General features: G+C 37.8%; 1 protein-coding gene across 1 annotated transcript in view; it reads right to left on the bottom strand.

The window, feature by feature from the left end:
- Positions 1 to 14994, bottom strand: part of LOC108716186 (CUB and sushi domain-containing protein 1-like) — an 882106-nt gene that overhangs the window by 148903 nt on the left and 718209 nt on the right. Inside the window, exons 31-32 of the mRNA XM_041563770.1 lie at positions 10676 to 10792; positions 8659 to 8772 (exon numbers count right to left, since the gene is read on the bottom strand). Of these exons, the coding sequence (XP_041419704.1) occupies positions 8659 to 8772; positions 10676 to 10792 (231 nt within the window). The remainder of the gene's footprint in view (positions 1 to 8658; positions 8773 to 10675; positions 10793 to 14994) is intronic.

Below are 14994 nucleotides of genomic sequence, written 5' to 3'. Positions count from 1 at the left end.
AAGAAGGATAATTTACAAGGGCACATGCAGTTTGCATAGTGCAATGTTTTTTACCCACAATGCAGCATATTCCCCATAATTCCAGCATAAATGCCACTGCGAGGGGAGATAGGCCTGATCACAACAGATGCATAAAAATGCCAGGATTCTGTTATTTCCAGCACTCTAGCTACAGAGTTTTCACAGGTGCACTTGCATACGATTTATAACAGGAAGCGGTATGGTTGCACTGGCAACAAAACTATGCAGAAGTGCAGGGAGAAGCAGGCACACATGTTCTTTTAATGAATGATGTCAATTTGTGCAATGAATGCATCCAAAAAACTGCTATTATACTTGTAAATGAACCTTAAAGATGTCATGTATGAAAAGGTTAGTATAAAAATACAAATAAGTATGCAAAATATTTGGCTTGGGTTAGACCAATAAATATGAACTACAGTGTACACTGCTTCCTTATTGAACCACCTCCTGAGGATATTATCCTGAAAGTATCTGTGGGTCAAAACAAAGATGCAGCTGATTAACCACACTATCATTCTCCATATTCTAAATAGCCAGAAAACTGAACTCAACCTATTGGTCTCTACTGTCACCTGTCTTCCTTCATAAACATTTTAATATGTACACTGAATAAATTAGCATATCTATATCTATATATATATAGTTGAAATTTTACTTACCGTAATTTCTCTTTCCTTTTCAGTCCAATTGTCAGCACACAAATGGGATTTAGTCCCATTCCCTGTTAATAGGACAGTAGGAACAATAAAGTTTAGCACACATATAAGGATGACCCCTCCCCTCCAACCCTCATGTTCTTTCCAAGTAAAAAAATACAACAAACACTGAATGCATAGTAATTTAATCGGGAAGGGTAAATCTTATTTGTGCTGACAATTGGACTGAAAAGGAAAGAGAAATTACGGTAAGTAAAATTTCAACTTTCCTTAGTGTCCAATTGCAGCACACAAATGGGATATAGCAAGAAAGGGTGGGATTTCAGGAACTCTTCGTCACTGACTGTATAATAGTTCTTCCAAAAGCTGCCTCCTGGGAAGCCTGTATGTCTAGTCTATAGTGCTTGGAGAAAGTGTGAAGATTCGACCAAGAAGCCGCTCTGCATATTTGATCCATTGGGATTAGAAATTTTTCTGCCCAAGATGTAGCTGTAGCTCTGGTTGAATGTGCTTTGACAAATAAAGGAGGAGAACGATTATCTGCAATATAGCATGTCTGAATAGTATCCTTTAACCATCTGGCCAGAGATAATTTTGAAGCTGTTTTCCCTTTGTTCTTCCCAAAGAAAGAAATGAACAAGCTTTCAGATACTCTAAAATCTTGAGTTCTTCTGATATATTCTTTGAGAATCCTCCCCACATCGAGGGAATGCAACCGAACTTCTGGTAAAAAAGTAGGAAGACAAATTTCTTGATTTATATTAGACCAGGATGCAACCTTCGGTCTGAAGTGGGGAGTTGTTCTTAATAAAACATAATCCTGAAAAAACCTGATGTAAGGTTCTTTGATCGACAATGCTTGTAGCTCACTGACCCTTTTAGCTGATGTTATGGCCGTGAGGAATAGTGCTTTAAAGGATAAGTGTTTTATGTCTGATTTATCCAGTGGTTCAAAAGGAATTCCACACAAACCCTCTAAGACCACATTTAAGTCCCACTGTGGTATAGGGTGTATTACTGTTGGTCTGAGCTTTACTGCAGCTTTAATAAACCTTCTAATGAGAGGATTCTCAGAAAGTCTAATTCCCAAAAAAGCAGATAACGCCGATACTTGAACCTTGAGGGTATTAGGCTTAAGATCTTTCTCAAGGCCTTTTTGCAAAAATTCCAAAACTTGGTTATTATTCGTATCGGACCAAGAAATTTCTTGAGAAACACACCATTTCTTATAAGCCTTAACAATTCTGGCATAAACTTTAGATGTTGATGGCTTTCTTGACTGAAGTAATGTATTTACCACCTCTTCCGATAGACCCAATTTTTCTAATAGGGGCCTATCAACTTCCACGCTGTCAGTCTCCAGCGTTGTAGGTCCAAGGGAAACTGCTGTCCCTGGCTCAGCAGATCTCTTGTTAATGGAAGAACCCAATATTCTCCCTGACACATCTCCATCAGGCCCGAGAACCAGTTCCTTTTTGGCCAAAAAGGTACTATGGCTATCACTGAAGATTGCTCCCGTCTGATTTTCTTCAGAACTCTGCCGATTAAGGGGATTGGAGGGAAGATATATGCCAGTCTGAACTTCCATTCTATGGAAAAAGCATCCAGAACCCAAGGGTTGTCTTCCCTGTATAGGGAGCAAAATTTGGTGGTCTTCACATTGTGGCGTGTTGCCATCAAGTCTACCACTGGCCTCCCCCACCTGTGTATGATCTTCTGAAACATTACTTGGTTTAAAGACCACTCTCCTGGGCACACTTTCCCCCTGTTCAGCCTGTCTGCCAGACAATTGTACTTCCCTCTTATATGAACTGCCTTGAGATCCTGTAAATTGTCCTCTGCCCATCTGAGGATCTTTAGGGACTCTGTTAGGAGAATTCTGGACCTTGTCCCTCCCTGCTTGTTCAGGTAAGCCACTACAGAGATATTGTCTGTCTGAATCTTGACAGCATATCCCTTGATCCTTGGCTGGAATGCTTTTAAGGCTAGGAATACTGCCCTTAGCTCTCTGAAGTTTGAAGAGAGAGACTTCTCCATCTGATCCCATATCCCCTGGACCATAAGGGACCCCAAATGAGCACCCCAGCCGATTTTGGAGGCATCTGTTGTGACAAGGATCCAATTTTGTTCTGTTATCGATCTCCCTTGTCTTAATCTGTCCCTCTGGAGCCACCAATCCATTGCTTCCATTACTCCCACCGGGATGAATATCATTGAATCCAGGGAAGATAATTTTCGATCCCATCTGGATAGTATCTCGTTTTGGAGATACCTCATGTGAAACCGTGCCCAAGGCACTGCCTCTATGGACGATGTCATAAGGCCCAATACTTTCATCATCTGACGAAGGGATGCCGGGGCATGTGACTGTAATTTCAAGATCTGAACTTGAAGAGCCATCGTCCTCTGTTCTGTCAGACTTATTTTCATCTTTTCTGTATCTAAGACAAACCCCAGGAATTGTTTTTGTCTTGAAGGTTGGAGAGAGGATTTTTCGTAATTCACTATCCATCCGAGGGTCTTCAGAACTTCGAGTGTCCTTTGAAGATGTTCTGATAGTAAAGAAGCTGTCTTTGCCTTTATTAGCCAGTCGTCCAAATACGGCACAATATGAATTCCTTCTTCCCTGAGACCGGCTACTATGGATACTACCACTTTCGTGAAAACACGGGAGGTTATTCCAAAGGGAAGAGCCCGAAACTGAAAATGTCGAAGCTGATTGTCGACAGTTATTGCCACTCTTAGATATTTCCTGTGTTTTGCAAATATCGGCAGGTGTAGATATGCGTCTTTTAAATCTAGAGTGGCCAAAAAATCCCCCTCTTCTAGAATCTGTATAACTGATTTTATGGATTCCATTCGGAAATGCTTCTTTCTTATAAATCTGTTTAACCTTCTTAGGTCGATAATCATCCGGAATGTTCCATTTGGCTTTGGGACCAAAAAAATTCTGGAATATGTTCCCGAACCTCTTTCTAATTGGGGAACTTCCTCTAGTACTTTCATTTTTAAAAATGTTATCACGGACTTCTCTAGTGCTTGCTGTTTTTGAGTTGAAAAATCTGTTTGGGTAACGACAAATTCTTGAGGTGGTTGTCTCAGAAACTCTATTCTGTAACCTTCTTTTATAAGATGCAGAACCCATGGTTCGGTGATAAATGATTTCCATTGGGGATAGAAAAATTTTAGTCTGCCTCCCACCTCCAAACTTCTGGCGTCATGAAGAGAATCGATATCCTCCTGAAAAGCCCCTCGTTTTACCTCTTGTAGCTCTAGCTCCTTGTCCTCTGAAAGATTGAGGTCTCTCTTTCTCTTTTTCCCTCTCAGTATATCTGGACAACCGCGGTCTGGGTGAAGATCTTCTTTGTTTACGAAAAAAGAAGCTTCTACCTCTTCTTGCTCTATCTTGTGGCAGAGACTTCCCTTTTTCGTCAGACAATTTTTCCATTTAAGTATCTAGTTTGGATCCAAACAAATGTCCAGGCTCGAAATCCATATTACATAAATTTATCTTAGATGTAGAATCCGCTCTCCAAGGTTTTAGCCATATGGCCCGTCTAGCGGCGGTAGCCAGTGCCATATTTCTGGAGGCAAGCTTCAAGGCTTCAATTGATGAATCACAAAGAAATTCAGATGCAGTTTTAATGATCTTTATATCTTTAATCAGGTTCTCTCTAGGAGTTTTTCTCTGTATATCCTCTTCTAACTGGACCACCCAGTTCCTGAGGGCCCTGGAAACCTCTGATGCCGCAATCAGTGGCTTGCATTGATTAGAAGAAGTGGAATAAATGCGTCTGAGGGAACATTCAGCTTTACGGTCCATGATATCTTTAAGACCTGAACCATCTTCCACAGGGATAGTAGTCCTCTTGGATAGGCGACCCACCGCGACATCTACTTTTGGAGGTGATTCCCAAACTTTAGTTTCTTCACTAATAGGAAAAGGTGTTTTAAATCTCTTATTAATTACAGGGGCTTTATCTGGGTTTTTCCATTCAAATTCTATGAGATCTTTAATCACCGGGTGCACTGGAAAAACTTTTTGTTTCTTTTGCATCCAACCTTTTTCAGTTACTGTAGTCAAATCTTTTCCTTCCTGGTCTTCAATAGCCGATCTAACAGCTTTAATCAACTTAGAGACTGATTCCTCTTGGAATACTGCCATCTCTGTCTCCTCTCCATCGGAAGACGAAAATATTTCATCAAGTACTGTAAATTCTGCCCCATCCAGGGACTCCGGAGACTTTTCCCTCTCTCCTGAATCTCTCTGTATGAGTGATTTTTTAATCTCTGTAAAAGATTGCTCAAGATAATCTTTAAGCCAGGATAGAGAACTTTCAGGTTGTTGTGGTACACTCTGTACTTTTGCAAGACAATCTTCACAGCGCCCCCTTTCATAATTATCAGGTAATGGAACCTCACATTCTCGGCAAATCAAATGTCTGGTCTTGGATTTTTTCTTCCCAGAGGGAGCTTCCTGACTAGACATCTGTAATACATGGAGAAAAAAACAACCTTAATCCTCATAAGAGAGAGAGAGAGAAGTAGGCATAATGGACCTGAACATACCTTCAGGCTTTACCCAGCACCCAGCAGCCTTAGAACCTGGTCCTTCTGTCAGTGACAAGTGGCAGGCAATCTGCGCTGTAAAGCACTATTCTTTTATAATTTTCCGCGCTGATTCGAGCGCAATGACATCATTATAGGGCGCCCCCGGCCCGGACGAGCGTGATGACGTCAGACGCATCGAGTCCACCGCGCTGACGTCATCTGATGCGGCTGGAACGCGGAAGTGCCAGAATGGATCGGCAATAAGCGCGTCTACTGCTCACAGGGTAATCGCAGTGCGAATATCTCCTACCCCACAAGGACCACCAGACTCTCTGGCTCCCTGCATGTCCACAGCTCTCTTGGAGCTGAAATCAAAAAAAGAAAAAATTTTCGCTCCTACCATCCTACCAAAGGTAGGACAGAAAAAAACATGAGGGTTGGAGGGGAGGGGTCATCCTTATATGTGTGCTAAACTTTATTGTTCCTACTGTCCTATTAACAGGGAATGGGACTAAATCCCATTTGTGTGCTGCAATTGGACGCTAAGGAAATATATATATACTCATATCATTTAGTCTATTTATATTCCTGAGCTCAATACAGATGACTCATAGGCAAGAGCTGCTTGAACGGCCAGTGGTTTAGCTCTGGGCATATATTAATATATAGATTTTTACATCATGTACTGGAATTTGAATCTGTTTCAAAACTTGACCAACATAAAGTTGCTTTCATTTACAGTATGTCTTTCCTTATAAGCTAGAAATGGAAAAGTTGTATCAACTGTAACAATCATCCCTTACAGATTACTAGAAAGTATATTATGGCACATAAGATTTCTCTAATTAGTTTTATTCAGATAGATTTACTATATGTGCTACTAACACATAACACTTGTAGTTATACAATATATCTGCTTCACATGTATTCTATAGGGTTATTAATGATCACAAGTGAAGTGAGCAAAGTGCAATTTTGAGAGCAATTTCCAAGTTTTTTTTTAACCACAATGCAATGTTTTCCCCCATGTTTTTAGGGTAATTGCAGTTGTCAGGGGGAGATGCACCTGACATATTTGTGGAAAATGCGTTAAAAATTAACTTGCACTTTGACGCAAATCTGCCGCAATTGCTCTGAAAGTTTTTTTAAGTCTAGTTAGCATGATTTCCAACAACTGGGGTGCACGTGACATGTGCACCCTATTTTTTGATGCAACTATGTGCAATGGCTCACTCTTGAAAACATGATCCAAGAGGAAAGTCCCCACACTGAGTACAACTATAAATATCAACTGACTGCAGTGATTTTTGTGGGCATGAAACTGTTGCAGTGGTTGCAAATGACCTTTTATGTGTCTATAAAATGAATACCCTGTGAGCTGACAGTGACAACTCAAAGGATGATGAGTGTTCTTTGGCAGCTATGAATTTCAGCAGAGAACATAGTGATATTAATTGCTACCCCCACTGGGCAGATTTTAACCACAAAATAGTTTCTTGCTTAAATATACTGTAGGTGGATGGCATTTATTTCTATTACTGCACACGTGGGTGGTAGAAACTGCATCTGTGTTTTCTCCATTGATGGAGAAATCTACTTGAAGCACATAACCCTAAAGGAAAAAAATTAATATCAGATGCTAAACCCTAAGGGAACAATATGTATATCAGATGCCATATCTATTCTTCTTCTTGCATTGGCACTACATGTACTTACTTTAATTTTCTAACCATTACTGTTAGTTTTGTCGTTCTTGCCACCGTATGCAGAAGTACACTGCTGAGGTGTCAATACAACTACACCCATATGCAGATCCAATCTTAATATGCACATGGACATGGATGGAATAAGATCTGGCATTTAATCACATTCCTTTGTCCTTTGCATCTATATGATGAGAGGCAAGAAAATATATTGATCTTGGTCTTACTAAGCCTTAATTCTGCTGGTAAAAAATGGCTGCAGAGCTGTCAGTAAGGAATTTTCAGGGTATTAATATTCTGCATCTCCTTGAAGCAGATACAATGGTTGTTCAATGTTTAGGCTGTAATCTTGCATGAAGAATCTATTTTAAAGAAAAGAGGTTCTGCTAATATTTGATGGCATAGGGAAGAGTTCTGCATGGAAAGAGAATAGCATGAGAACTCCTGGAGGCAAGAATGACAATAAATATTAAGAACGAGAAGGTGTTCATGTGTGGACTGAAGTTTGTCTGGGGGCATTCAGTGAAAAGACAGTGTACTATAAAGTAATATAAGAAATTTGAAGGGAATTTGATGTATAATGCATAGCCAGTGCATGGACTGGCAGAGAGGGACAACCGAGTATAAATATAGTGGCATTATTTCTGATGAATTGCAGTGAGCTTGGTTTAGAAAGGGTGAGTACAGAGAAAAATGTGTAATTTATATTTGACTATAAATTAGCATTTTGATTATTTTGATAATGGTAAAATAAATACAATGTTACAAATTTGTAATCAGCAGGATTAGTGATATTGAAAGTATACATGGATGTGGAAAGTTAGTTTTCGGTTTTCAATACATAGTTATTTCAGTCAGGGATAGGAGCTAGTGTGCTATGTTTTCTTTATTATATATATGGTTCAATGCGCCAGTACATTCTGGCACCAGGGTGTCCTGTACTTTTTTTTAGATCTATAAGTTTTAAGTAGCAGGGTACACACATTTTGTGACTCCCACAATTACACTAGAATACTGGATATGAATATTGCATTGCAGGTAAAAACATGGTAAATAGGGACTACATGCTTGCTTGTGATATCACTTTTTATGCAACCTGCTCCTGATACCTCTGCCTGGACTTCATGGAAATATATTTGGCAGCACCGGAAGAGGGGGGGGGTGAAAAAATGTATTTACCATATAGGCATCCAAGGGCTGCCCCCTTAAAGCAGTCTTTTTAGAAACAGGCCCTTGAGTGTCTATATGGTAAATAAGGCTTGAATTGCCCAATAATGGCATGCTGAAATGTTGGCAGAAAGATGTGAGCAAAAGATCAATTAAAGAGTGAGGTAAAGGTTTGCCATAGTATAACTAGAGCCCAATGGTCCTCAGTTAAATTTTTTTTAGTACTGTCTCACGGTTTCTGTGGTGCCACTAATATTATCAGCACTGAACCTCTCACAGCCACTGTGCCCTCAGTATTTAAATCCTTGAAGTCTTGGGCAAAAACAGATGAAGATGAACAAGATGGCTGGAAATTAGGCAAAAAAGAGCAGATAGTAAGAAGAGTTGGAAAAGAGAAAACAATTTAAATAGTAAAAAATATTTTGAATACATTAAGCTAAGCAATAAAAAATACATTGAAGATGTAAGTGTTTACAGTGTGAAACTGCATGTGCTACTTAAAAGTATATACTACTGCATAAACTATTTAAAAGTATTACTGAAAGAATTTCACTTGCCTGTGTGGCTTCCTGAGAGAGAGCTGAGGAGTCTGGCCTGGGCCTGGGCACCATCAAACAGTTCTACTAAGTCATTTAATGCAGTCTGGAAAAATGCAAACTGACCAAATACAACTGGAAAATATAGATATAGATAATAAGATATGTGTAAATAACATTTACTGGGGTTAGAAATAACAAAAATGCTTTATAATATGTTTTAATTGCATAACAGACACCAAAATACATACATTTATGTGCAGTAACTAAAATGAATGTGTAAAAGTTGTACTGCATTTATGCTTTGAAACCCCAATGATATTCTTCACAGTCTGGGCCTATAACAGTCTGTAACTATATGGCCCTATGTTATATGATTTGGTAGATTTTTTTTAAATACCCAATATCACTACATTAAAACCAGAGCATTACATATAATATCACACATATTTATAAAGCTATGCAATGTTTTATGCAAATATGAGTGTAATATTATTGAGCTACAGACTTGTTAGCATGTAAAAATATTTGTGTAAATGTTCAGCAATGTCCATTTTTACAAAGCTTTAGCAAACAAGAAATTCTTTGCCTCCTGCAATTGCCCCATTGGCATCAATGAATTAATGCAGTTGTGTAAAATAAAGACATGTTTTCTAGCTAGTTTGGCATTAAAAAACCTTTACATTTTGAAATTATTTACGGCCATGATGCATGGCTTTAATACCATAAGAAGTGATAACAGAGCAGTTTTCTTGAGACTGCATGTATTTCGCACTGCTTTTGTGCTATTTTTTTAAACATAAAATAGTTGTCTGCTCTCAGAGAATATGTCATTGGATCTCTTGAAATTCATATCATTTGTAGTGATGTGTAAAAATGAATACAAACTTTGAAGGAAATGTTTATGCATGTGCATATAATGCATTGTGTAGATGTATTAAATATTGTGTGCATGTGTATGCATGGCTACGTAGAATAGTAGAATATATTTGTTACATATCCACTTTTCATTTTTGCCCCTGTTGCAAAAGCTCTGATGCTTAATCATCATTGACCATCATTGATCAATGATCATTCTCTATTATGAAATGTAACTCATACATGACTGTATAAAATTTGTGATTAAAGTGGGAATTTGTTATGAGAAGTATTTCTGTAAATATGCCACTAAAACCAAAGTCTCACACATTTTAAAAAATGTTACATTATCTTGCTCCTATTTCCTATAATAAAATGTTTTTTTAAACTTTGAGCACTATTCAAAACATTTTGATATGTAATGCATTTTTTTAATGCCAGGCCTCTTAACTCCAATAATAACTGCTGAAGAGTTGTTAAGAGGCCTGCTTTACAAATTAGGACATTTAAAGAGTCTTTGGGAGCATTACTTTAATTAGTTTAATATGTTTTCAAATAACAATATGCTGAAGTATTTTTTGAGTATGCTGGGATAATGAAACATTGCTGTGAAATAAAAACACAACATAGCCTGCATAGTACAGTAGTTCCATTATTAAAGTTCTTTAAAACAACTGATGCACCTGCAGGGCTGCAATTACAGGACTGGTAAATATTTTTAATGACTGTAGACTTTTAGATGAGATGGCTGGATTTAAGGCAAGCAGGATCATGGATAACTATTTTTTTTCAATTCAAGTTTTCATATATACTAGTACTGGTTTTAATGTATTATATTATTTAATGTATTATATTCTTTAATGTAGAATATTTCAAGTTTTGGCACATATTCCACTTGCAATTCATTAACACATGGCTAACCATATGCACATCAATATCTGCCATGACATTGAATAATAAGGTATATTATTTCAAGAAGGAAGGTCATGTCAGGACAATTTCTGAATATGCTTTGGCTGCCTTCATATTGGGTGTCAAGTTTTTAAAATGTATGTTCTTTATACTGTACAACTCAAGCTTTGAGCTGAGCGGACATCAAATCTTATAGAGTATTGTATATGCAATATAAATATGGAAGTTATACAGAGCACTTGGACTAGAAGTAATTTGTGACACTCACCAAACTCTTTAGGAACTGTAACAGAATAAAGACAAATTTGACCAGCAGTGTAGTTGTTTGGATAATTTGGTGATAGAACAACACCTTCAGATCCCATATACTGCCCTCCACAAGGAGCTGAAAGGACAAAACAAATATGCACATTTCTGTATCTCTTTAAAGAATATCTGACAAAACAAATTGAATAGCTTTTACTATAATTTCTCTTTCTGCCAAGCATGTAAGCTATATTAGTCTAAGTAGACCTTTTATTAATAACAACAATAAAAAAAACACCAGTCACTCATAGGGTTAAGTCACTTCACAATGGAAGGCTAATGCATATTTACAAAAGCAAGTAAAGATTGTTTCCTTATCTCTCATGGGTTAAGAAGTAGCTAGTTATAGAAGAACTATTATACAGCCTGACATAATAACTGAATAAAGAAAAGTGCCAGTAGATAAAAGGTTGAATATCATAAAATGGCCTTATCCCTTAGGATATCTTAACTCATATTATAAATCAGAAACAATGAGCAATGTGTATAAGATGGTGATGGTTTTAAATTGGCCTTCAGCTTTATCTGATTTCACATATAAGGTAATACCAATGTGCCTAAAAGTGGGAAGCATTATTACTGCCATTCTCTTAAATGTCACTGTAAGGGAATTTGTCAGTTATACTCCATCTCCCTAACAATGATCAGTCCTTTATTATCATAGCTGTTAAAAAAAAAGGGGAAAATTAAATAGCCAGTTGAGCCAGATTGGAAAAATCAGATCCTACAGTGTGCTGCGGTGTACATAATAGTGAAATAAGAAGAGCCATACAATTGGAAACCAAACTGTAGTACTTATTATAGATGAACACTGTAATCGATGCACACAACATTATTTCATACATTGCAATCCGGCCCCCAGTGGTTCCCCAACTGGCAAAATTTTGGTATATACTCCTCACAATATTATGTTTTGCGCTTTGTTTCACCTGTACCTTGCTAATTGTTTTGTGTTAAGAAACATCATTATGTGCCTTAGGATGATTCTCTGCAATTAATGGCCCTGCTGCAGTTGTCCAGAAGAGCATTGGGACTATACTAAAAGGGGTGCCCAAATATATAATGAAAAAAAAAGTTCTCTGTACATAAACAGAGGGCATTTAGTGCATATTTCTGCATCATCCCCCTTCCTGAAGACTGAGGGTTAGTGGTTTAATGTTTTTCTTTAAACACTTGATAAAGAGAACTCATGGTAAAAACATTTATTACTGTAAAATAATTTATAGCCTCATTTGCTAAGCTTGGATACAGAACAAACCACCATGTCTGTGATAATTTGCACCTTGACATGCACTATGCAGCCTAAGCTACAGGTCCATACTGCATTACTGGTTTTCAAAGACCCAAATATTTTGTTTTTATAAGACATTATAGATTTATGCTTAAAAAACATTTAAGGCTTAATTTACTAAATTTGCGACCTGCTCTGCATATGGACTCAGCATAAGGTTCAGCCAAACCCAGTAAAAGCAAAAACTCTGTGGATGGATTCATTTTGTGTCCCTTGTGGTATAAATAAATGAGGCCTGTTGTCCATTAAATATAATTTGCAAAACAGGGGGGCTCATATTGAAACAATGGTCAAATGTGCAACCAATCAATGATGAGCTTTTTCATTCATCTGCAGGTAGAAGAATGAAAAATTATTTGCAATGGTGTACTGCCCAGGTGCACATTTTACCACTGTTTATATATTAGCCCCATTGCCTTTTTACCTTCATGCCTGTACTTGGCAAAATAATTGCTGCTTTACAATGTCCAGTGTCTATCAGAAGAAGTCAAAGGCAGTTTGCACTGTTTATTTTTAAGTAATACAGCTCCTTAATATATCCTGTTGTTCAAAGCTATCATGGTTGGGTGAGAACCATATCTGACCTGCAAATACAGTCAGGGGCATTGTGAGTAATTATGTTAATCCATACATATCTAATACAAGTAATTAAAAAATAAACAACTGGACTTGCTGAGTAATTATTGAAGACGTTTCACTGCTCATCCGAGCAGCTTCTTCAGTTCAGCTGGTGTGGAATGGATGTGTGAAGTGTTCTGAAATCACCGGGGTGCAGATGTGAGAACAGCATTGTATGATTGCAGGTGGTGTTGAAGGCCCCCACCTCTGTTCAGGGATGGTTTCTCCACCTTGACATGAATCGCCTCTTTCACGCCTCTTTCAAACCAGCGGTCTTCTTTATCCAAGATTTGGACATTGCTATCTCCAAAGGAGTGCCCTTGTCTTTTTGGTGTAGAAAGACAGACGAGTCTTGCCCTGTAGAGTTCACCCTCCTATGCTGAGCCATTCCCTTAGTGAGCAGTTGTTTTGTCTCCTCAATGTATAGACCTGTGCACTCCTCGCTACACTGGACTGCGTATACCACATTGCTTTATTTTTCTTTAGGCGTTGGATCCTTAGTGTGTACCAGTTTTTGTCTCAGTGTGTTGCTAGGTTTGAAAAACACAGGGATGTGGTGTTTGTTAAAAATCCTCCTGAGTTTCTCAGACACTCCAGCTACATATGGGATGACTATGTTTCACCTACTATGTGTCTCCCTGTGGTTATTTCTTTTGGTCTTCCTGTTGGGCTTGGTTGCTGCTGTTTTGACAAAGGCCCAGTCTGGGTAGCCACACACTTTCAAAGCTCCTCTGAGATGTTTATGCCACACATTCCGTCCTTTGGTGCAGAGTTCTAATGACACCCAGTTTGTGTTCCAGCGGATGGTGGGAATCGAACAACACATATCAATCCGTAATAGTGGGTTTCCTGTATACGTCCGTTTTCAAGTTACCCCCTCTTGGATGCCTATCAAACAGTCCAAAAAGGCAAGTTTGTTCCCCTGGACATCTTCCCTTGTGAACTTGTTATTGTTCACTGAGTTAATGTGTTCTGTAAAGGCTGCCACATTGGATCTGATTTTAACCCAAGTGTCATCCAGAAGAAACAATGGTATCATATGATGTCACTTCATTGTTCTCATGTATACCTACAACATAGGCAATTGAGCCTGTAAGAAATCGACTGCAGCAAGATAACACCCTCAGCAGCAGAACGAAGCTTAATCCTAACCTTACCTTCATGCCTGTACTTGGCAAAATAATTGCTGCTTTACTGCTGCTTTTACAGCAAGTCCAGTTGTTTATTTTTGAATTACTTGTATTAGATATACCATGACCTAGATGAATGAAAATCTTCAAAGTCATATTGTTAATCCATACATTTGTTATGTTTTATTTACATAAAGTTAAAACCATAAGTAGAGAATTTCTAGATACATTTGTGGCTGGGCTTTACTCCCCTTTAATGATTCCATTTAATACAAATAGTATTGGGCCATCATCCTGTTTTTTTCTGTCAAAAGGCATTGCAGTACTTTGTCTATGTTATTAACTGTTTTATTGACTTTTTAGTGAATCAGCAGAGAACACCAGCTTATATGTTAGTGTTATTGAACATTGTCTAGTGATTTATATGATAGCAATGCTGCCTAGTTTCTTTCCAACTGACAATGATTTATTACTATACATAGGGAACCAATTGCCTTTAAGTTCTCTCATGACAAGAAATATTGTCTGTTTTTTAAATGTACAAAGTGGCATATTTAATTAAAATACAATGCTTCATTCAGCATGTTTAATACAATTGACTGGGCTTGTATATGCAACAAAATCTGCATAAAGGAACAATGTTTAGATTGTGGGCAGGCTTTTGGCTATCTGCCAGTGTAGAGTACAACCACTTGCTAAAACTGGAAATGGGTGTTTTGTTACAACATTGAACACTGCTGCTATCTGTTTCACTAACTGGCTTATATATGGCCATGTCACATGACACATAGCAAAAAATTAATCTAAAAAAGTGCCCAGATCCTGCAGTGTTTCGCAGGACCATCAGTTGATTGAATTTATCTAGGATAAACAATGGTGAGACTGGAAGAAACTAATCGAACTATTTATACACAAATCAGATATACAAACACTAGCATTAACACCACAGTTGTCAAATCAATTATTTAATTATTTCATGTCTATTTAAATTATTCTTTTAATCATATTACATAGTTTATACCATTTTTGCTTAATGCATTCTTTTTACATTTCCAAGTAGCAGGGAATACTGTACATTAGTAATTGGCAAATTTTTTCGCCTGCCATTGATTCGCGGCAAAATTCAGCATTTCACATGTGTGAATTTTTACGCGAAGCTGCCGATTTGCAGAATAAAAAAATTGCAGCGACAAGAAAGTCGCTAGAAAAAAAGTCCATTAGAGAAAAATGTCCATTGACTTT

The sequence above is a fragment of the Xenopus laevis genome, chromosome 5L (assembly GCF_017654675.1).
Source record: "Xenopus laevis strain J_2021 chromosome 5L, Xenopus_laevis_v10.1, whole genome shotgun sequence".
Taxonomy (NCBI): domain Eukaryota; kingdom Metazoa; phylum Chordata; class Amphibia; order Anura; family Pipidae; genus Xenopus; species Xenopus laevis.
Note: the sequence above shows the minus strand (reverse complement) of the source record. Positions and strands in the feature narration are given on the sequence as shown.